This window comes from Salmo salar, chromosome 08 (assembly GCF_965601325.2).
Source record: "Salmo salar chromosome 08, fSalSal1, whole genome shotgun sequence".
Classification (NCBI taxonomy): Eukaryota; Metazoa; Chordata; class Actinopteri; order Salmoniformes; family Salmonidae; genus Salmo; species Salmo salar.
The window spans coordinates 19436569-19461380 of record NC_138298.1 but is presented as its reverse complement, the minus strand read 5'-3'; the positions used below and the strand labels follow the sequence as shown (position 1 = coordinate 19461380).

Genomic DNA, 24812 nt, shown 5'->3' with positions numbered 1-24812 from the left:
GTTTAGTCCACTACTCCAAATGCAGGAACCGCGCGCAAAATGTCACTACGAAAAGTCTAAAGTTCTATTTACGTTCGTAGAAACATCTCAAACGATGTATAGCATCAATCTTTAGGATGTTTTTATCATAAATCTTCAGTAATATTCCAACCAGACAATTCCAATGTCTTCAACAAAAGAAAAGGAACACAGCTAACTCTCAAGTGAGCGCACGCCACTGAACTCATGTCATTCTCTGTCGTCACACTCCAGGAGCTCTTATTCTCTCCCCAGTCACAGTAGAAGCATGAAACAACGTTCTAAAGACTGTTGACATCTAGTGGAAGCCTGAGGAAGTGCAAAATTAGCCCTAAGTCACTGTATAGGCAATCACTTGAAAAACTACAAACCTCAGATTTCCACACTTCCTGGTTGGATTCTTTCTCAGGTTTTTGCCTGCCATAAGAGTTCTGTTATACTCACAGACATCATTCAAACAGTTTTAGAAATTTCAGTGTTTTCTATCCAAATCGACTAATAATATGCATATCCTACCTTCTGAGCCTGAGTAGCAGGCAGCTTACTACGGGCACGCCTTTCATCCGGACGTCAAAATACTGCCCCCTACCCTAGAGAAGTTAACCAACCATGTTGTTCCACCTCCTACATATGCAATGACATCACCTGGTTTAAACATCTCTAGAGACTATATCTCTGTCATCATTACTCAATGCGTAGGTTTACCTCCAATGTACTCATATCCTACCTTACCTTTGTCTGTACACTATGCCTTTAATCGATGCTATTGTGCCCAGAAACCTGCTCCTTTTACTCTCTGTTCCGAATGTGCTAGACGGCCAGTTCTTATAGCCTTTAGCCGTACCCTTATCCTACTTCTCCTCTGTTCCTCTGGTGATGTGGAGGTTAATCCAGGTCCTGCAGTGCCGAGCTCCACTCCCCAGGTGCTCTCATTTGTTGACTTCTGTAACCGTAAAAGCCTTGGTTTCATGCATGTTAACATTAGAAGCCTACTCCCTAAGTTTGTTTTACTCACTGCTTTAGCACACTCTGCCAACCCGGATGTCTTAGCCGTGTCTGAATCCTGGCTTAGGAAAACCACAAAACCCTGAAATCTCCATCGCTAACTATAACATTTTCCGCCAAGATAGAACTGCCAAAGGGGGCGGTGTTGCAATCTACTGCAAAGAGCCTGCAGAGTTCTGTCTTACTATCCAAGTCTGTACCCAAACAATTCGAGCTTCTACTTCTAAAAATGCACCTTTCCAGAAACAAGTCTCTCACTGTTGCCGCTTGCTATACACCTCACTCTGCCCCCAGCTGTGCCCTCGATACCATATGTGAATTGATTTCCCCCCCATCTATCTTCCGAGCTCGTGCTACTAGGCGACCTAAACTGGGACATGCTTAACACCCCGGCCATCCTACCATCTAAGCTTGATGCCCTCAATCTCACTCAAATTATCAATGAACCTACCAGGTACAACCCCAAATCTGTAAACACGGGCACCTTCATAGATGTCATCCTAACTCGCCCTCCAAATACACCTCTGTTTTCAATCAAGATCTCAGCGATCACTGACTCATTGCCTGCATCCGTAATGGGTCTGTGACCAAACGACCACCCCTCATCACTGTCAAACGCTCCCTAAAACACTTTTGCGAGCAGGCCTTTCTAATCGACCTGGCCGGGCTATCCTGGAATGACATTGACCTCATCCCGTCAGTAGATGATGCCTGGCTAATCTTTAAAAGTGCCTTCCTCACCATCTTAAATAAGCATGCCCCGCTCCAAAAATGTAGAACTAGGAATAGATATAGTCCTTGGTTCACTCCAGACCTGTCTGCCCTTGACCAGCACAAAAACATCCTGTGGCGTTCTGCATTAGCATCGAATAGCCCCCGTGATATGCAACTTTTCAGGGAAGTTAGGAACAAAATATACATGCAGTTAGAAAAGCTAAGGCTAGCTTTTTCAAACAGAGATGTGCATCCTGTAGTACTAACTCAACGTTCTGGGACACTGTAAAGTCCATGGAGAATAAGAGCACCTCCTCCCAGCTGCCCACTGCTCTGAGTCTAGGAAACACTTACCACCGATAAATCCACTATAATTGAGAATTTCAATAAGCATTTCTTTACGGCTGGCCATACTATCCACCTGGCTACCCCTACCCCGGTTAACTGCCCGGCACCCTCCACAGCAACATGCCAATGCCCCCACCATTTCTCCTTCACCCAAATCCAGATAGTTGATGTTCTGAAAGAGCTGAAAAATCTGGACCCATACAAATCAGCCGGGTTAGACCATCTGGACCCTCTCTTTCTAAAATTATCTGCCGAAATTGTTGCTTATCTCTCTTTCGTATCGTCTGAGATTCCCAAAGATTGGAAAGCTGCCGCGGTCATCCCCCTCTTCAAAGGGGGTGACACTCTAGACCCAAACTGCTACAGACCTATATCTATCCTACCCTGCCTTTCTAAGGTCTTCGAAAGCCAAGATAACAAACAGATTACCGACCATTTTGAATCCCACCGTACCTTCTCCGCTATGCAATCTGGTTTCAGAGCTGGTCATGAGTGCACCTCAAGGTCCTAAACGACATCATAACCGCCATCGATAAGAGACATTACTGTGCAGCCGTATTCATCGACCTGGCCAAGGCCTTCACTCATGCTGCCAAACATACCCTCGTAAAACTGACCATCCTACCAATCCTCAACTTCGGTGATGTCATGTATAAAATAGCCTCCAACACTCTGCTCAACAAACTGGATGCAGTCTATCACAGTGCCATCCGTTTTGTCACCAAAGCCCCATACACTACCCACCATTGCAACCTGTACGCTCTCGTTGGTTGGCCCTCGCTTCATACTCGTCGCCAAACTCACTGGCTACAGGTTATCTACAAGTCTCTGCTCGGTAAAGCCCCGCCTTATCTCAGCTCACTGGTCACCATAGCAGCACCCACTCGTAGCACAAGCTCCAGCAGGTATATCTCACTAGTCACCCCCAAAGCCAATTCCTCCTTTGGTCGTCTTTCCTTCCAGTTATCTGCTGCCAATGACTGGAACGAACTGCAAAAATCTCTCAAGCTGGAGACTCATATCTCCCTCACTAGCTTTAAGCACCAGCTGTCAGAGCAGCTCACAGATCACTGCACCTGTACATAGCCCATCTGTAAACAGCCCATCTATCTACCTACCTCATCCCCATACTGTATTTATTTATTTATCTTGCTCCTTTGCACCCCAGTATCTCTACTTGCACATTCATCTTCTGCACATCTACCATTCCAGTGTTTAATTGCTATATTGTAATTACTTCGCCACCATGGCCTATTTATTGCCTTAACTTACCTCATTTGCACTCACTGTATATAGACTTTTTGTTTTCTTTTGTTCTACTGTATTAATGTTTTGTTTATTCCATGTGTAACTCTGTGTCGAATTGCTATGCTTTATTTTGGCCAGGTCGCAGTTGCAAATGAGAACTTGTTCTCAACTAGCCTACCTGGTTAAGTAAAGGTGAAATAAAATAAACTCCTGCTCGTTGAACATCTCATTCCAACATCATGGCCATTTAGTGGCGATTGTCCCCTGCTTTAACAGCCTCCACTCTTCTGGGAAGGCTTTCCACTAGATGGAACGTTGCTGCGGGGACTTGCTTCCATTCAGCCACGAGTATTAGTGAGGTTGGGTGATTAGGCCTTGCTTGCAGTTGGCGTTCCAATTCATCCCAAAGATGTTCGATGGGGTTGAGGTTAGGGCTCTTTGTCGATCTCGACAAAACATTTCTGTATGGACCTCGCTTTGTGCACGGGGGCATTGTCATGCTGAAACAGGAAACTGTTGCCACAAAGTTGTAGGGTTAAGATTTCCCTTTACTGGGACTAAGGGGCCTAGCCCAAACCATGAAAAACAGCCCCAGACCATTATACCTCCTCCACCAAACTTGACACTTGGCACTATACATTTAGGCAGATAGTGTTCTCCTGGCACCTGCCAAACCTAGATTTGTCCGTTGGACTGCCAGATGGTGAAACCTGATTCATCGCTGCAGAAAATGCGTTTCCTCTGCTCCAGAGTCCAATGGCGGCGAGCTTTACACCACTCAAGCCGACGCTTGGCATTGCGCATGGTGATCTTAGGCTTGTGTGTTGCTGCTCGGCCATGGAAACCCATTTCATGAAGCTCCCGACGAACAGTTATTGTGCTGACGTTACTTCCAGAGGCAGTTTGGAACTCGATAGCGTTGCAACTCGCCGGTCCCGTTCTGTGAGCTTGTTTGGCCTACCACTTCGCTGCTGAGGCGTTGTTGCTCCTAGACGTTTCCACTTCACAATAACAGCAATTAGTTGGCCTCCTGAGTGGCGCAGCAGCCTAAGGCACTGCATTGCTGTGCTTGAGGTGTCACTACAGACCCAGGTTCGATCCCAAGCTATGTCACAGCCAGCCGTGACCGGGAGACCCGTGAGGCAGCGCACAATTGGCCCAGCATCGTCCGGGTTAGGGGAGGGTTTGGCCGGCAGGATTTCCTTGTCCCATCGTGCTCTAACGAATCCTTGTGGCGGGCCGGGTGCCTGCAAGCTGACTCTGATCGCCAGCTGGACAGTGTTTCCTCCAACACGTTGGTGCAGCTCGCTTCCGGGTTAAGCGGTTTGTCAAGAAGCGGTGTGGCTTGGCTGGGTCTTGTTTCGGAGGACGCATGGCTCTCGACCTTCGCCTCTACCGAGCCCGTAGGGGAGTTGTAGCAATGGGACAAGACTGTAACTACCAATTTGGATATCACGAAATTGGGGAGAAAAAAGTTGTTTTAAGTACAACAAGAAATCGATATATACAAAAGTACTTACAATTGACCGGAGAAGCTCTAGCAGGGCAGAAATTTTACTGACTTGTTGGAAAGGTGGCATCCTATGACGGTGCCATGTTGAAAGTCACTGAGCTCTTCAGAAGGCCATTCTACTGGCAAAATTTGGCGATTTGTGTATTTTTTTTTTTTTTTTATACACCTGTCAGCATCAGGTGTGGCTGAGTCAAATCCACTCATTTGAAGAGGTGTCCACATACTTTTGTGTGCATTTGGAATGTATAGGGAACATTATTGCTTTGTTCCAGGTCCGTGGATATGAGACCAGCTACTGCATTGACAGTATGGGCCACACCAATGGAGGCAACGTGGAGATTGGACCCTGTCACAGAATGGGTGGGAACCAGGTCAGAAAACCCTTTGTGTCATTTGGGATTATAGACTTTACTTATTCCTAAACATTATTCCTCATTTACTGATAAAACACCTCTTGTAGCTTTTCAGGATAAATGAAGCCAACCAGCTCATGCAGTATGACCAGTGCTTGACGAAAGGACCAGACGGGTCGGCGGTGATCGTTACACACTGTAACATGAACGAGAACACAGAGTGGAGATACTTCAAGGTATGCAGCTGCATCTAACTTCATATACAAAGTGTGTAATCCTGAGATAAGAACCTCCTTAGATTGGTGCCACTGTTTCAATATATGATTGCTTCATAAGATGTAAACAGTTGGAAAGAGAATTCACCCTTGTTACCAATACAGTATTATGAGTTTTCCCTATCGCGCTACAGCTTGAGATGGTACTGCTGTACATGGCGTATTAGCATGTATGTGTGAGGGTATATGTAGTTTAAGTGAACTCACTGTTTCGTTTCCCTCCCAGGACCTCCACAGGTTCACCCACGTCCCCACGGGGAGGTGCCTGGACCGGTCAGACGTCCTCCACAAGGTCTTCATCGCAGACTGTGACACCAGCAAAAGCACACAAAAGTGGGAGATGAACAATATTGTAGCGGTTTAAAGCTACGGCCCCACAGAGGGTACTTTACTCCTACTGGAACTCACTCAATAGGATAGGGCATCGAACACTGCACTTCAACTGTCTGCTGCATTGAGAGGTTGTGTACGTCTGAAATGGCACAGTATTTCCCTATATAGTGCACTACTTCCAGAGCCCTATGGGCAGGGGTGTCAATTGTGTATGGCAGTCAACATACACCAACTATTTTAAAATGGGCTACTGAAGTCATTCCAATCCCCATTAAATGGCAAATGCAGTTTAAGCGGCTAGAGCACATTGAGCTGAGGCAGTTTTTTTGTCTTAAAACAGTGCGGAGGTGGAAGATTGCTGTAGATGGCTATGGAACTTAACTCGTTTTTAATCCCGGTGCAGAGCTAGTGCTTAGCAGCTAATTGCTGTATGACATGTTTGTAGGAAGTTAAGTCCCTTATTGACTGGGGAATGAAGCTACAACTAAGGTGATAATGGCTGGAGTCAATTTTGCTTGTTTTCGCTCTCTCCAAATAATAGCTTTTTAGAGTTTTTAAATTGTGTAGGCTTAGCTGAAATTACACCCCTACTGGAGGGCCCTGGTCAAAAGCAATGCACTATATAGGGGATGCTGTGCTCTCTCAACCATGTCCCACGGAAGATACTCCTCCGCACACACACTTGGATAATGGACCTTTTTTCAGTTGTAGATGTTTACACGTTCTTGCTCTTCTCTCGCTCTTTACATCTTATTGGGGTCTTTGGGCTATTACTCAGGGGTCGGAGAATTTTTCTAACTTTAAAAAAACATTGGTGGCGGATTCATTAATCGATGTGCAGAATTGAACATTCAACAATTCAAAACCACTTCTAGTAGTCGTGTCATAAACTGCCCACTAGCTAGGTTTTTAAGAATCCTGTTTTTGAAAACTGCAATGGATTATAACCTGGTCTCAGATCTGTTTGTACAATGACCCATAGGTGTTTAATTGGCAAGAAAGCACAAACAGATCTGGGACCAGGCTAGATGGATAAGTCCACTCATGAACACTGGATGTTTTGAAAGGATTTACTACTTCAATGATGTTGGTCTTAGGCACAGTGAAATTCCAAAAGCTTGAATTTAACATGTTAGCTGTAACTGGTGAATTTCAAATGGCTATATAAAGGGTTTGTTTTTATTGTTTTTATATATTTCCAGCTTGGTATGTAAATGTTGTTGAATGATGACTACAAAGCAACCAGAATCAGACACCATTTTGTTCAAAGCAAAATTAAAAAATGTGTTTTCTTTGGGGTATGATGTGATATGTATGCATTTTTATAATGTAAATAGGTTTATTTCTAAAACAGAGCTATGCAGTGAGCCTTGGATGAAGGTGTACATATCTAACTTATAAGAAAATATTGGCTCGAACTGTACTCGTCATGGCAATAAATTGAACCTTTTTACTAACGACTTTTGCCCCATTTCCTTGAAATTACAATTTTATAGGGAAATGTATATTTCTCCAGCTCTTTTTTTATTATGCTCAATTGCAGCTATGTTGTGATAGGCCTATTGTATTCATGCATCTTTTGAACCTTCAACCTTGTGTTCAGGTCTGATTACACTAAATCCCCCAGATTTTGGGGCCTTCACCCCTCCCCCAGATAAACATGGTCTCATTTTGTATGTTATCTATCCAAAAGAAAATGCCTCAACCCTGTCTGGCCATATGTCAACCACTCCAACTGCAGTGGATTTGAGACATGCATTTCCCTCAGACCATCTGTGCCCTATTGACTTGTTAGCTGGTAACCACAAGGTCTACAACCAAAGGTGAAAGTCAACTTTACAGCGAGCTAGTATAATTGGGCAGTAGGTAGCCTAGTGGTTAGAGCATTGGACTTGTAACCAAAAGGTTGCAAGATCAAATCTCCGAGCTGACATGGTAAAAATCTGTCGTTCTGCCCCTGATTAAGGCAGTTGTTCCTAGGCCGTCATTGAAAATAAGAATTTGTTCTTAACTGACCTGCCTAGTTAAAGGTAAAACATGAGTTCATACTGAAAATATAAATGTAACAATTTCACAATTCATATAAGGAAATCAGTCAGTTGAAATAAATGCGTTAGGCCCTAAACTATGGATTTCACATGTCTGGGAATACAGATATGCATTGGTTGGTCAGAAAACCAGTCAGTATCTGGTGTGACCATTTGCCTCATTCAGAGCAACATCTCCGTTGCATAGATCGGAATGTTGGTGAGTATGCAGGCCATGGAAGAACTGGGAGTGTACAGATCCTTGTATCATACTGAAACATGGCAAGACAATGGACCTTGATCTTATCACAATCTGTGCATTCAAATTACCATTGATAAAATGCAGTTCATTGTCTGTAGCTTATGCCTCCCCATATAACCCAGCTCTGTTGACATCAGCAAACCCCTTTCCCATAGTATAGAGCTGGACTTGGTGGCTTATGGTAGAGAAGTGAACATTGAGGGGTTGCTAGACTTGGTATGCTGACAGCAGGAATGCCCAACTGCACTCCCAACTTGAGATGTGGCATTGTGTTGACAAACTGCACATTTGAGCGGCCTTTAATGTATTGTTTAATTGGCTTAATATGCCACATCTTGGTGGTAGAAATACACAAAATGAGCTTTTATTTCAGCTCATGAAACCCAACATGTTTCATTTATTTAGTATACTTCATGAATTGCTATATCATTGAAGTTTTAGTGCAATGTAATAGGTCACTACCTTGAAACTAGTAGCTAACTAACATGGAGTACATTTGGCTGCTTTTACACAGCCAATTCAGAAATTTTTCCCATAGCAAGTGGGCTTTTAAATGATCAGATCTGAAAGACTAGTTAGTGGGGTGTGGAAAAAAACTTCTGAATTGGACTAGTTGTCTAATCTAACTTGTCATCAACAAGGCAAGGAAGTTAATCATAATATACAAAACAAAATTTTATTATAAAAAAGAAGTCATTCTACACTGAAACTCCACGTTAAAAATGGGTCGCAAACGTCTACACATTTTCTTGAATTTCTTAAAAACGGCAGTGGAAACGATATCAATATAGGGCGGAAAAGAACATACCACCATCCAAAGACAAAACAAGCAGTGCTTTGAGAATAAGAGCTGTTAATTTACAAGACAGCACAATATGACCCCTGTATGCATTATTGCAGCCATTGCACATCACTGTACATGTTCTGAAAAATCCAAAATGCTATAAATGTTACATTGTAAGGTTCACATTGGTTTGCAAATACTCCAGCTCAAGTTTCCAGGCAGTTTAGTCGTCATCCTCGTCATCATCCTCTTCGTCATCATCATCCTCCTCTTCGTCATCATCATCATCGTCATCATCCATGGGCGCTGCCTTCTTGCCAACAGCTGGCCTGCCAGGGCCACTCTTAGCAGTTGCACCTGCGCCTCCCTTAGCCTTGTAGGCAGCAACATCCTACAACAAACAATTCAGTTAACAAAAATGGACTTGATTTTCATGACGAGTCTCCGACAACGGTTCTAGTCGGTCATAAGTGATAGTTGAAGTGGTTCTGGAGTGGACCTTACCTTCTCATACTTTTCCTTCAGCTTGGCGGCCTTTGCTTCGTGTGGCAGCTTGTCTTTGGGAGTCTGCTTACCCCACAGCAGACCCAGCTGCTTGGCGATGTCGCCAATGCCCATGCCTGGGTTATCAGCCTTGATTCTTCCACGGTGTTCAGCACAGAACACGAAAAATGCAGAACTATTGGGGATCGAATGTTGAGAACACATTTAGTTCCAAAATCTGAACACTACAGAAATCGATACAGTTGTATAGGTGGAGTACTTACGGTGGCCTCTTGGGGGCATTGGGGTCCTTCTTTCTCTTTCCTGCTGCCTTGGATCCCTTGGGGGGCACATAACCCTTCATGTCCTTGTCATAACGGACTTTGTCACCCTTGGCCATGTCCTCAAACTTCACCTTCTCTTTTGCAGACATGGTCTGGAAAAGAGAAACTGCATTAGTCACACCACTCATTGCAGCAGCCATGTTGCGCCAAATCCCCACCATTTGACACATTGATTTGCTAACTATTTCGTAGGCACGCTTTGCCCCGCCCCCTGCCCCCGGAAAAAAACAATTTTTTACATGGCGGCCGCTGAGTCAGAACTTACCCTCCACCTCTCTGAGCATTTCTTTGAGAACTCGGAAAAGTTCACTGAAGTTCCTGGGTGTTTTTTCTTGTGTTCTTCCCGGCACGTCGCAACAAAGAACGCATAGGAAGAAGTCTTTCCCTTCGGCTTATTAGGATCTTTACCCGGCATGGCTGCTATATTCTGAAAAAGGGAAAAAAAATATTAGGAAAAAAAAATTGTAGAAAATCTCAAAATATATAAATAACGCTAAAGGCTTGTATTCGGATGGTACCAGCGAGTAAACAAGCCACAAACCACTCCACGGACAGCCCAAGGACGCGAAACCGCGCTAATCCGATTGAGTTCCTGCTTCATTGTGGCTATACGGCTAGGACAATAAGCGTCCCTCCATTTTGTTTCCCGCCTAAACCAAGTCTCCCAACAAATGCAATAAGTAGAATCAAACCATTTAAACATTGATAAATTGGGTAATCAGAATTATACCCGTTAGGCATAAATAAACACCGAAATGCTACCTAAACCATTTCTGCAAGGCTGATCGAAGTTAGTCTAGTAACGACGCTAGCTAGGCTAGCTCAGTCAATGGCAGCAAGTATGGAATGCATCGTGCAACATTTCCAACTACCTAGCACGATGTTAGCATGTTATGTCTGAAAGAAGTACCCAAAAAGTATTTTCCGCACGGAAAACTTTTAAAATGTTCCTTATACTGAACATTCTTGTCTACGACCAGAACAATACATTCTTTAAAAATGTGTTAGGGCATCAAGTTCGCTAGCTAAATAGCAACTGCATCACAGCGCGCGCTTCCCAACTTCGCTGGCTTAGTTGAGTAAAATAGTTAACCACATATATTCTTCAGTAAGCATTTGAGAGGTTTTGCCTTAAGTTCAAAAGCATTCCAAAAACAAACTTCACATGTAGAAAATCACGAAAGATTTGATAGGCGTAGAAGTTCCCTTACTCACCTATTATCCAGCCACACAAGTACAATGAGTGCCAATGTAAAGTCCTTCGCACTGTTTTGTGAGTGGGAGAGAGTTCGCACAAACTTGAATAATGTTTTTTAGAGCTCCTCCCGCTTGTCATATACGGTTGGCTGAAATTACGCATTTCAATTTGAATCTGGGACCCAGGGCATGAACGCTGTTTGGATTGGCTGAATGTCTATATTTTGAGACTATCAAGGTTGTCTGTGGCGGATCAATGGCAAACTCATGTGATTGGCCGGAGTGGGGATTTAAAATAGACGGCGCCAAAAGCCTAAACGCTTTGAAGGGGGTTGTGTGTTGAATGCCCGTTCCCACTGGGTCAGTGCTATCCAAGAACATTGGGCCGTCCCTACCCTAACCCTTACTTTAACCTTACCTAACCTTAACTATTAACCTACCGTAACTATTTAAAATGTTAACTGCAATGGGGGTGGTAGTGACGTCTCAAGGATCATATTAACAGGATCCGTTGCCATTTCTAGCCCATCAGATAATTTAGGAAACAATAGAAATGAACAGTTATTGATGAAAATAAAAACACAATAAAATGTTTGAGCTGCGAGATAACAGATGCCAGTAATCAAGGTGAATGATCATGAAATTAAACTAAAATTTACCCCCAAAAAATCACCAAAATTAAGCCAATCAGATTTGAGCAACAACATGCGCAGACATTTGAGCTAGATTTCAATATGCAATGCAAATAACATGTATGTATTCATGTAAAGGTGTAAAACGTTTTCAATATTTCAGACAGTGTTACAACGTTACTACAGAAAGACCCCACACAGCCATTGATACGTTCTGCCTGAGCTCTTCTAAATGCTCAAATGTTTCCATGTGCAAGTGTCCATCTAGCCAGTCAGAAATGTAACAGCAAGCTCCACCATAACCGTAGAACAAGAGCACAAAGGCCAGCAGGGAAACAGCTGTCAGCTGCGTGCGGATGCGACCCCAGTGTGCGCCCACGCTTTGTGTTGTACTACCGAGCCGCAGACATTGTAGCAATGTAAAGCCACGCCACGCGACTGAAGCTTTTGTTTTCAAACAGTATTAAATCAAGATATCGTTGCAATATTGGCCTAGTAGTAGCTTTATATAGCCTAGTTAAGCCTATAGCCTAGCCTATTGTTGCAGCCTGGTCTCATATACTAGACGTAACATAGTATACGTAAATCCGGGTAAATCAAATTAGTATATGTTACTTTTGGTATGCTTACATAAGACACATTTTTGCTTAACCTCTTACATCTAGACGTTCCGCTAGCGGGAACACCTGCTCCAATATCCAATGATAGGCGTGGCGCAAATTACAAATTCCTCAAAAATCCCAAAACTTCCATTTTTCAAACATATGACTATTTTACACCATTTTAAAGACAAGACTCTCCTTTATCTAACCATACTGTCCGATTTCAAAAAGGCTTTACAGCGAGGGCAAAACATTAGATTATGTCAGCAGAGTACCCAGCCAGAAATAATCAGACACCCATTTTTCAAGCTAGCATATAATGTCACAAAAAAACAAAACCACAGCTAAATGCAGCACTAACCTTTGATGATCTTCATCAGATGACAACCCTAGGACATTATGTTATACAATACATGCATGTTTTGTTTAATCAAGTTCATATTTGTATCAAAAACCAGCTTTTTACATTAGCATGTGACGTTCAGAACTAGCATTCCCACTGAACACTTCCGGTGAATTTACTAAATTACTCACGATAAACGTTCACAAAAAACATAACAATTATTTTAAGAATTATAGATACCGAACTCCTTTATGCAATCGAGGTGTCCGATTTTAAAATAGCTTTTCGGTGAAAGCACATTTTGCAATATTCTGAGTAGATAGCTCGCCATCACAGGCTAGCTATTTTGACACCCACCAAGTTTGACCCTCACCAAACTCAGATTTACTATAAGAAAAATTGGATTACCTTTGTTGTTCTTCGTCAGAATGCACTCCCAGGACTTCTACTTCAATAACAAATGTTGGTTTGGTTGAAAATAATCCATAGTTATATCCAAATAGCGGCGTTTTGTTCGTGCGTTCAAGACACTATCCAAGGGTGACGAAGGGTTACGCGCCCGATGCGTTTCGTGACAAAAAAATTCTAAATATTCCATTACCGTACTTCGAAGCATGTCAACCGCTGTTTAAAATACATTTTTCTGCTATTTTTCTCGTAAAAAAGCGATAATATTCCGACCGGGAGTCGTTGTTTTCATTCAAAGACGAAAGAATAAAAACATGGGGTCGGCTCGTGCACGCGCCTCAGTCTCATTGTACTCAGATCGACCACTATCAAAATGCGCTAATGTTTTTCAGCCAGGGGCTGCAAAGACATCATTCAGCTTTTTCCCGCCTTCTGAGAGCCTATGGGAGCCGTAGGAAGTGTCACGTTACAGCAGAGATCCTCAGTTTTCAATAAAGAGAGTCAAGAAGCCCAAGGAATGGTCAGAGAGGGCACTTCCTGTACAGAATCTTCTCAGGTTTTGGCCTGCCAAATGAGTTCTGTTATACTCACAGACACCATCCAAACAGTTTTAGAAACTTTGGAGTGTTTTCTATCCAAAGCTAATAATTATATGCATATTCTCGTTTCTGGGCAGGAGTAATAATCAGATTAAATCGGGTACGTTTTTTATCCAGCCGTGAAAATACTGCCACCTATCCATAACAGGTTAAGGCAAAAACGGGTAGGGTATAATGCGAAAGTCTAGCAACCCAAAGGTTGTGAGTTCGAATCTCATCATGGATAACTTCAGCATTTTAGCTAATTAGCAACTTTTCAACTATGTACTACTTTTTAGCTACTTTGCAACTACTTAGCATGTTAGCTAACCCTTCTCCTAAACCTAACCTTAACCCTTTTAGCTAACCATAACTTTAACCCTTTAACCTAACTCCTAAACGTAACCCTAACCCCTAGCCTAGCTAACGTCAGCCAACTAGCTAACATTAGCCACCTTGCCACCAAGCTAGAATTCATAGCATATCATATGCTTTGCTAATTCATAACATATTGTATGTTTCACATATTCATTTCACAAATTCGTAACATATTGTACGTTTGCATTTGTTAAATATAATATGAATTGTAACGCGTAACACATCATACAAAATGGGTGATGGACATCCACAAATTAATACATACCATACGGAGGTAAACATATCATACCAAATAGAGGGTACAGAATAATACGTTTTGCTCTGAGACCAGGTTGCAGCCAGCATGATAATTTTACATTTTACATTTTACATTTTAGTCATTTAGCAGACGCTCTTATCCAGAGCGACTTACTGTAGTGAATGCATACATTTCATACATTTTTTTTCTGTGCTGGCCCCCTTAATCAATCAGTGCAGCAATCAACACTACAGACAAGTATGTTTATTCTCACAAATTGATGTACATTATCACAGCATCAATGTGTGTTTGCTATCTACTGTCCCAATGTCCTTAGCTGCAATTTCAGATAGACCTACTAGGCAACATACCTGAGCTATTTTGATGCATCAGTAATAAATGTACCCATTTTATAACTAATTAGTCCAGCTGTGTGGCGAGGTCGAGCTTGGTAGTCTATTGTTGTGGTCAGCTTTCTAGATTTACTACGTTAAAGTAGTAGTCCAATGTCTAAATGATTTATGGAAAATGTCTGCTTGCTCTACACTCTTAGAAAAAAGGTGCTATCTAGAACCTAAATGGGTTCTTCGGCTGTCCCCATAGGAGAACCCTTTGAAGAACCCTTTTTGGTTGCAGTTAGATCCCTTTTGAGTCCCATGTAGAACCCTTTACACAGAGGGTTCTACATATAACCCAAAATAGTTCTACCTTGAACCAAAAGGGGTTCTACCTGGAACCAGAAAGGGTTCTCCTATGGGGACAGCCTAAGGACCCTTTTGGAACTCTTTTTGTAAGAGTGTAAGCCTAAAAGAAACCTATGGCACTTCTCTTGAAAAATGAAAAGGGCCTACTTTGTTGCTAGCATTAGCAATTTTCAGCCATCTTCACTGTTGTTCTCTCAGTCAGGCTGCTTCATGGTAGAAACTAGGTGGTAGCCTATACAGTTACAACCTGAAGTTAATTTTTTGTAGCAGGTTAGGAGAATTTATGCAGCAGCTCAAGAGAATTAAGGTAGCAGGTTAGGGGATTTAGGAAAGATTTGAAAAAAGGTTAGAGTCAGCTATAATGCTCTCCTAACCGGTTATGCTTTTGAAAAGTAACTTCCGGTCGTAGCTGTACTCCATCAAGTCACAACCCTGCTTCATTCCTCCTGTTCTGTTTTGCATTCTCACAGCCAGGGTCTCAGCGGAACTGGAGCAGTTCAGCTCAAACCGGTTTAAGTGTGTCAGGAGGAGAAAAAAGTATACACTGTTGTTGGGGTTGTATGTCAAGATTTATTGTGAGTGTCTTTTCTCCTGCAGGCCTCAGCTGCTCAAGTGTCAATGAGGCTGAACGTCCATGTTGCCACTATGTTGAATGCCGCCATAGCAGCTGCACTTGGAGAGGAAGATTCCTAGAAGGTCCAAGGATCTCCCAGTACAGTAAAGTTTTTTTATTCTCATTCCATAGCACCAAAATAGTATAGTAGTATGCTTATGTTATGACATAGTAGGCCCTTGTTTACGCTTGCCAACAAGTGACTAATATTAATTATAATTAGGTTGGTCCTTACGTTTGTCCTATTTCACACATGTACAAGTGTGTATTATACACGTGTACATTGGAAATTAGCTTTTTGTATATCCCACTCCCCCCGAGTCAACCTTGGAGCATGGGGTCACAGCCAAGGATAAGCCATTATTGACAGCAACCTTGGCGCAATTAGGGTTAAGTGTCTTGCTCAAGGGCACAGATAGATTTTTAATCTAGTCGGCACAGGGATTCAAACCAGTGACCTTTTGGTTACTGGCCCAACACTCTTAACCGATAGGCTACCTACCACCCCAGAGTCCTACACCAGTAGCTGGGCAAATTGGAAAGTCACAGTTAAGCACTGTAAAAAAAATTGGCAGAGATGAAGTTGTGGCTAACCTATAGTAAATGTGGACAAATAGCATACCAAATGGTTAGATATCAAATGAAAGATAAGGCCACAAGACAAAAGATGTAAAGTAGATGCTCAAGGTTTCCTTTCTAGCCTCACCAACATAGCCGTTCTCACCCAGCCCCATAGTAAAAGCACATAGCCTCACAAGCAAAAGGAGCTGACAAGACAATCAGCATTAGCATAAAACTGTAAGCCCCCCAGTTGTTTACCAATAGGCCCAACTGACAAAACACCCTTTCACATACTCACTGGACCCAAGATCCTATTCATGCTGGATCCTCATTGTGGGAAGCAGATGACTTTATCCACAGGGTGTCAAACATAGGTATTAAAGGTGGCAGGAGAGTGCAGGCTCGATTCCTCTCTAATTACCATCCTCAGTACTGACTTTTTTCGCACGAGTTACATTGCAAACAGTGGATTGATTTGTCTCAACTTGTATATGATTATAGACATAGGGGAAAAACAGGATAGCAGTTTATGGGTGGTTTATGTGTGTTGACTTTGAACTGAGGACTGAAGTACTGAAATACTTTTGGCTCCCGAGTGGCGCAGCGGTCTAAGGCACTGCATCTCAGTGCTTGAGGTGTCACTACAGACACCCTGGTTCGATTCCAGGCTGTATCACAACCGGCCGTGATTGGGAGTTCCATTGGGCGGCGCACAATAGGACCAGCGTCGTCCGGGTTTGGCCGGTGTAGACCGTCATTGTAAATAAGAATTTGTTCTTAATTGACTTGCCCAGTTAAATAAAGGTAAAAAAAAATAATATATATATATATATATAATTGTGAGATGCATTTGTGCGATTTGACATCCTTCACTGTGGGCCTATTCTACAGTTACTGGAATCTATTATCAGTGACTGTATAGAATAGGAGAATAACAGTGAATCCGTGAATAAATGTTACCCACTCAAGAGCCTTAATTCAGTTTGTTTACATAGAGCAGTAGAACAATCTCTTCTAATTACAACAATATTAATCAGTGATGTTTTGTAACTGACTGACAAAAGCAAGTTTATCAACAACAAACTGAAACATAACAAGCTCACAAAGGAAATATAGCTACAAAGGTGGTTTCATAATACAACAAGTAAGGCCTGCAGGCAAAATAACACTCAAACCGATCTGTTTATTAATGTTCTCATATACAGTGTTGTAATTGATATAAAATCATTGGATAAGTACAGGGAGATGTCATGGAGCAGTAGAACAACTTGTTAAAACAGCTCCACCAGTCTAGGTGATCTGTAGTGCTATGTTAATTACATTTTGCATTTACATTTGAGTCATTTAGCAGAAGCTCTGATCCAGAGCGACTTACAGTTAGTTAGGCCTAGTAACACACACAATACTATAATCCTTTCGCAAAGACATTTACAATACAGTTGTACAGCCTACTTGTTTCATCCATGTAAAATCATGCTTCATAGGCTCATCACAACATCACATTTTATGATCCTGCTGACATTTATGGCATTTAATAGCCTTGAATATAAAATGCAATGTCTCTCATGAATGGCATACTATTAACTATTGAATCATATTTTTCGATGTGCAATAACTCAATATAAAGGCACACTCGTGGTATTACTGTACTACGACTATTGCCAAATAGTGAGATCTGTTTACGTGTGGGTGTAGATAATGGGGAGTGTCACATCATTGCAAATGCCAAATGAAGGGTCTGCCAAGTCAGATATACAAGTGTTGAACTGTAGCCTTGGCAAAGGAGGGACACGGGCTGCATTTATTGAATTCTCTTCACAGATAATAAATATACTTGGTGCTGTATTTGAGACTGAATATAAAGCATTTAATTTGTAGGCCCAAGTATTGTGAAAGGTGGGTCTCTTTTTTTTCAGCTTCAAAGCTTGTGCTCTTGTTTTAGCTCCAGCCTTCTGAACTTGTCATTGTTGTAGCTGTCTCCAAGTGAAGAATGAAATGCATGTAATTCTGTAGTCCGGATTGGATGGGCCCATCCCCCTTGGCCCCATTTACTCTTTACTCTTGTTTCAATTCAGAAGATTGCACCGTCCGTGTTCACTGTCCATTCAAACGACTGATGGCTCAGATGGTTTTGCATGGAATTATAAAGGAGATTTTGGGTCCAAAGAAGACATCCCTGGAACAACATAAAAAAATAAAAACATGTGTTTAGTATTTTTCCCTATTAGCCTGGAATCCAAGACTATGGTAAACTGTCCATGACTTTCTAGTGGATGGACCATGTGGTTCAGGAGAGAATGGCCTAGTTAATGAAGGAAGCATCTAGTCAAGAATGGCATTATTTTCAATTGATAAACTGATAAACTGTGATTGTAAACTGATAAGCTCCATGTATCTGTTTGATTTCCAGGCATATAGTGCCTCTTTAAAGGAAAAACAATTCACTGTAGTCAACAGCTGACTAAAAACAGAGCCAAAATGCATAGGTCTAGCCATAGCGTATTTGCATTACATGAGCAAAGGCCATGACGTAAAAACAGCACGAATGACCTTTTAACTGACCAGTGAAACAAAAGTCAACTCCACATCACAGCTCACTGCACGGCAGCAGGCACACGTGCCTGACTGTATTAATAGGTGGCTTATGATAATCACAATGTAGGCAGTGTTCACTGGGCAGCCTGTGACTGGATCCAATTCGTTCCCAACTATAATTGGCGCCTAACTGCCCGCCGGCCTCCATTCGTTCTCCAGTGGACATAACAGCACCACAGAGCCGTCCACTGTTCCAGAACTGTATTAACATAGACTGTATATGTGTGCTGAACATGAGCGCCACCTACTGGCGGAGAATGGAATTGCTGTACCTTGGGCAGCAGAGGAGCTCACTGAAGTTACAGTAGCACACCATGTCGCATTTGTTCCCCTCCCAGAAATGGTTCTGCAGGGAATCGATGGGTCGCATGTTCGCAACTCCGTTGGAGATGCCAACATTGCGACAGTCCCTGCCCTTCAAGACTTTCTTGTAGCAGGACCAGCGGTTTGATGGAATGGCCTCGCTGCCCATTGCCAATAGTCCAACCAAGAGAATAGCAGCAATGAGTAGTGGCTTCATTTTGATCAAGCTGTAAATAGGACGACATAATGTATATAATTGGTTAGAATGTCTCCAAAGTCACCCCAGTCATTAATATATTAATACATTTTAACATGAACTACAAATCCAACCCACAACAAATATATTCCCATTAGGGCCATAGCCAGGGTCTGAGTTTTAGCGAGGTCCAGAGGGGTGGAGGGACATTTTTTGAAAGTTAAACGTTTATTTATTGCATTTCTATCAAATAAAACTAATCTAAAATACTATTTGGAGGACAGCAAATACAGACAAAAATGTACCCAGCCATTATCACATTGGTTGCTGCAGCTTAATTTACCTCAGTTGATCAACATAACACGTAGCCTATTAGTTCTACAATTTGCCACTACACATGAACTCACATGAACTCAGCACCGAGATGAAAAACTTCAATATGTACAGAGGGATCTGTTAGAATATTTATTTATTTATTAACAAAACGCAAACACATATGTTTGCTTTACAGAACTTTTTATTGCAATGTCCTGCAATTCTACACATTTTGCTATGGGCTGTGGAGAAATGTTTGCCGTTTAAAAGCTAATTTCCTGCATTGTATACATTTTGCCATGATATAAAGTCCCACGTATAGAGGACCTGCGTGGTTCTGGTACCGGTTCCGACCGACACTTTCGCTTATAAAATCGATCTGTGGACACCATAGATCGAAATGGCTTGCATCGAGCGGTTACGCGGGTTCATAACGACTCATTAGTGTATCTCTTCCGCCTGTGTGATTTATGACAGAGAGGAAGAGGAATAGAGATGCCCAACTCGGCGGAAAGATGTCGCCTTTCAGTAGGTGGCGTTTTTTCGTTGTTTCGCCCACCAAGCAAATAGTTTTTGTATGGAAGTCAATGAGAGAGTGTTGAATTTGGTCAACCAAAAAATGTATGGCTTATTTGCTACGGTAGGTTTATTTCATCCAATAATAGTTTCCTAATGCTTAAATTGTTACGAGTGTACTGATATAAGTAGGGCACGTGACATCCCGGCAATTTTGAGAAAAAACACTTTATATGGGCGTTGTCTCGAGATGGCTATGCATATTCATTGTATGAGGCCAGTAGTGTAGCGTCTCCATTGAATACAGGCAGTTGACGTCAACAACCCTCATCGAATTTTTCAAAAGAGATTACAATAATTACATGTATCCACCAATCCAAAGAAAGAATAGGCGGGACCTAGACAGCACACTGTGCCGCTTTGTGGACAACGACTTCCATTGTTAGGACAGCGAGACATGTGTCTTGTCAGTATATCCATAATCTTTGTTTAAGATGTGAAATTTGACACCACTTGAAGCTGGGATGTCCCTTCTACCATTTCATTCGCTCTTCCGACTGTCCATCAAGTCCTGTCTAAACCATACATCACAGCCGCTGACAAAGCACATGCCTTAAAATCCTGACATCGTAGCGCAACAGGATGGAGTGGTTTCGTCCCTCGAGCACATTCAGAGATCGATTTATAACCAACTTTATCACAGTAATCTAAAAAGATTAATAGTTTTTAAACAAAAAACACTTTTTGTTTGTCCTAGACAGACAATAGTAAGATGAAAGGCGAGTTCAGGAAGCCAAGCTAGAGCTCTCTTGTGTGACATTCACAGCGGTAGGGGCAGACGTTTTGATCAAGAGAAACCTGCACATTTTATCTAACACTAGACATACAAATATGGATTTTTACAGTTATAAGGAAGGTGAAATCTTATAGTTATTCGTTTTCTAATTTCATTATACTATATTTCAAGCGTTATTCATACAGTTTTGTTGAATAGGAAATGCATACAAAATAAGAATCATATTTTTACTTGTGTACTTGAGCTTGTGTCCTCAAAAGTGACTACACCTCAGCAATTTATAACTATTTTTTATCAGAAAGGTAAGATTTTAACTTTTCTTGGAGTATGCAGGATTACTTATGGCCCTCTCATGATAAATAATTTTTGGGGATTACGTAGATTACATTTTAGATTACATTTAGTTACATTTAAGAGATATGATATCTGAGTGAGCGTGAATAATAAAATCAATGGGGGCCCCCTGGGCACGTAATTCAGCCATGATTACTAAAAGTTCATATAGCTGGCTAGACTAACTAGACTAATTTACCAATCTTCAAAATGTTAACTGATATGGAGTAATTGAGTGACTGTCAGTGAGTGACATATAAGAAGAGGAAAACTGCTGATGCACAACCAAATTTCGAAAATGCACCAATTGTACTATTCTAACTCTCAACAGTAAGTTGAGACCCCGTCTTCTTTGTAAGCAACTCTGGTGTAAATTTGGCCTTGTTTTTTAGGTTATTGTCCTGCTGAAAAGTGAATGAATCTCCCCGTGTCTGGTGAAAAGCAGACAGAACCAGGTTTTCCTCTAGCTCCATTCCGTTTCTTTTTATCCTGAAACCCCCCCCCCAGTTCTTAACTATTACTATTACAAGCATACCCATAACATGATCAAATCAAATGCAGTTAAAAAAAATACAGATAAGAATAAGAAATAAAAGTAAGAAGTAATTAAAAAGCAGCAGTAAAATAACAATAGTGAGACTTTATACGGGGGTGGGGAGGGTGGTACGCCGGGGCACCGGTTAGTTGATGTAATATGTACATGTAGGTAGAGTAATTAAAGTGACTATGTATAGATGCAATGCAAATTGTCTGGGTAGCCATTTGATTAGATGTTCAGGAGTCTTATGGCTTGGGGGTAGAAGCTGTTTAGAAGCCTCTTGGACCTAGACTTGGCGCTCCGGTATCGATTGCCGTGCAGTACCAGAGAGAAAAGTCTATGACTAGGGTGGCTGGAGTCTTTGACAATTTTTAGGGCCTTCCTCTGACAACGCCTGGTATAGAGTTCCTGGATGGCAGGAAGCTTGGCCTCTGACCTCCTCCCTATAGGCTGTCTTGTCGTTGTCGGTGATCAGGCCTACCACTGTTGTGTCATCAGCAAACTTAATGATGGTGTTTGAGTCGTGCCTGGCCATGCAGTCATGAGTGAACAGGGAGTACAGGAGGGGACTGAGCACGCACCCCTGAGGGGCCCCTGTGTTGAGGATCAGCGTGGCGGATGTGTTGTTACTACCTGACGGGGGTGGCCCGTCAGGAAGTCCAGGATCCAGTTGCAGAGGGAAGTGTTTAGTCCCAGGGTTCTTAGCTTATTGATGAGCTTTGAGGGCACTAGGGTGTTGAACGCTGAGCTGTAGTCAATGAATAGCATTCTCACATAGGTGTTCCTTTTGTCCAGGTGGGAAAGGGCAGTGTGGAGTGCGATAGAGATTGCATCATCTGTGGATCTGTTGGGGCGGTATGCAAATTAGAGTGGGTCTAATTTCTGGGATAATGGTGTTGATGTGAGCCATGACCAGCCTTTCAAAGCACTTCATGGCTACAGACGTGCGGGTCGGTAGTCATTTAGGCAGGTTACCTTAGTGTCCTTGGGCACAGGCACTGTGGTGATCTGCTTAAAACATATTAGTATTACAGACTTGGACAGGGAGCGGTTGAAAATGTCAGTGAAGACACTTGCCAGTTGGTCAGCACATGCTCACAATACATGTCCTGGTAATCCGTCTGTCCCTGCGGCCTCGTGAATGTTGACCTGTTTAAAGGTCTTACTCACATCGGCTGCGGAGAACGTGATCACACAGTCTTCTGGAACAGCTGGTGCTCTCATGCATGTTTCAGTGTTATTTGCCTCGAAGCAAGCGTAGAAGTAGTTTATCTTGTCTGGTAGGCTCGTGTCACTGGGCAGCTCTCGGCTGTGCTTCCCTTTGTAGTCTGTAATGGTTTGCAAGCCTTGCCACATCCGACGAGCGTCAGAGCCGGTGTAGTACGATTCGATCTTAGCCCTGTATTGACGCTTTGCCTGTTTGATGGTTCATCGGAGGGCATAGCGGGATTTCTTATAAGCTTCTGGGTTAGAGTCACGCTCCTTGAAAGCGGCAGCTCTAGCCTTTAGCTCAGTGTGGATGTTGCCTGTAATCCATGGCTTCTGGTTGGGGTATGTACGTACGGTCTCTGTGGGGACGACGTCATCGATACACTTATTGATGAAGCCAATGGCTGATGCGGTGTATTCCTCAATGCCATCGGAGGAATCCCGGAACATATTCCAGTCTGTGCTAGAAAAACAGTCCTGTAGCTTAGCATCTGCATCATCTGACCACTTTTTTATTGATCTAGTCACTGGTGCATCCTGCTTTCATTTTTGCTTGTAAGCAGGAATCAGGAGGATAGAATTATGGTCAGATTTGCCAAATGAGGGTGAGGGAGTGCTTTGTATGGGTCTCTATGTGGAGTAAAGGTGGTCCAGAGTTTTTTCCCCTCTGGTTGGACATTTGTTCGTTTATTTGCGTTGTTTGTAACTTATTAGCCACCACTATGCTTGAAATTATAGAGAGGGGTACACAGTAATGTGTTGTATTGAATTTGCCCCAAACATAACACTTTCTTGCAGTATTACTTTAGTGTGTTGTTGCAAACAGGATGCATGTTTTGGAATATTTTATTCTGTACAAGCTTTCTTCTTTTCACTCTGTCAATTAGGTTAGTATTGTAGAGTAATTACAATGTTGTTGATCCATCCTCAGTCTTCTCCTATACAGCCATTAAACCCTGTAACTGTTTTAATGGTGATGTCCCTGAGTGGTTTCCTAACTTAGGAAGGACACCTGTATCTTTTTAGGGACTGTATTGATACACTATCGAAAGTGTAATTAATAACTTCACCATGCTCAAATGGATATTCAATATCTGCTTATTTTTTTTTCCCATCTACCAATAGGTGCCCTTCTTTGCGAGGCATTGGATAACCTCCTGGTCTTTGTGGATGAATCTGTGTTTCAAATTCTCTGGTCAACTGAGGGACCTTACAGATAATTGTATGTATGGGATACATAGATGAGGTAGTCATTCAAAAATCCTGCTAAACACTATTATTGTACACTGAGTGAGTCCATGCAACTTATTATGTGACTTGTTAAGCACATTTGTACTCCTGAACTTATTTAGGCTTGCCATAACAAAGGGTTTGAATAGTTTTTGACTCAAGTCATTTCAACTTTAAATACTGTATTAATTTGTAAAATAAAAAATATATAAGTCCACTTTGACATTATAGGGCATTGTGTGTAGGCTACTGACAAAAAAAATCTAAATTGTATAAATGTTAAAGTCAGGCTGTAACTCAACAAAATGTGAAAAAGTCAAGGGATGTAAAAAATTTCTGAAGACACTTTAAGTATGACCCTGATTCATATAGTGTTATGATGTTGTTGATTGTAGAATTTGATCCTAGCATAAGTTGGACATCCTCTATAACATTTTTCAATTTGCAACAATATTGATACTGGACATAAATATTGCATTCATCTGTTATTTCAAAAATTGGTGGATATATACAGCCTATTTGCTATGTCACTTATGCCACTACATAATTAAACCTTGTGCTTTAAATAGATTCAATATTATTTGCATTTAAATTATATTACCATAACCCAATTATTGCAAAGATTTCCACGGTACAATGATTGCAGTCTTATAAACTTCACTTCATACATTGCAGTTATAACTAGTGCTGAGCAATTAACCGAAATTTTGGTTCAATTATTTGAATTCCGTTTCGTTCGTTTTTTTCTGTGAGGTCAATGCACAAATTGCAGTTTCTCGAGAAATAAGTCAGATCCAGGCTGAACTGTGTGATGTAGTAG

General features: G+C 41.9%; 3 protein-coding genes across 6 annotated transcripts in view; 1 reads left to right on the top strand and 2 right to left on the bottom strand.

Annotated features, from left to right (window-relative positions):
* The window catches only part of LOC106610172 (N-acetylgalactosaminyltransferase 7), a 34732-nt gene extending 27465 nt beyond the window's left edge, over nt 1-7267 (top strand). For both annotated transcript variants that reach the window (XM_014209363.3, XM_014209362.3), the window contains exons 10-12: nt 5119-5217; nt 5307-5435; nt 5701-7267. In XM_014209363.3, coding sequence (XP_014064838.1) covers nt 5119-5217; nt 5307-5435; nt 5701-5838 — 366 coding nt within the window. In that variant the 3' untranslated portion in view covers nt 5839-7267. The remainder of the gene's footprint in view (nt 1-5118; nt 5218-5306; nt 5436-5700) is intronic.
* A 1483-nt stretch (nt 7268-8750) lies between these two features.
* Nucleotides 8751-10961, bottom strand: hmgb2 (high-mobility group box 2). Its single transcript, NM_001139698.1, is given in 5 exon segments — nt 8751-9271; nt 9385-9559; nt 9648-9799; nt 9973-10134; nt 10923-10961. Coding segments are annotated over 4 exon segments (645 nt in total). The 5' UTR covers nt 10123-10134; nt 10923-10961; the 3' UTR covers nt 8751-9103.
* Nucleotides 10962-17124: 6163 nt separating this feature from the next.
* LOC106610171 (scrapie-responsive protein 1) overlaps nt 17125-24812 on the bottom strand; it is a 30566-nt gene continuing 22878 nt past the window's right edge. For all 3 annotated transcript variants that reach the window (XM_082978422.1, XM_082978421.1, XM_045716613.2), the window contains 2 exons: nt 18829-19086; nt 17125-18137 (listed from right to left, as the gene is read on the bottom strand). In XM_082978422.1, coding sequence (XP_082834548.1) covers nt 18083-18137; nt 18829-19076 — 303 coding nt within the window. In that variant the 5' untranslated portion in view covers nt 19077-19086 and the 3' untranslated portion in view covers nt 17125-18082. The remainder of the gene's footprint in view (nt 18138-18828; nt 19087-24812) is intronic.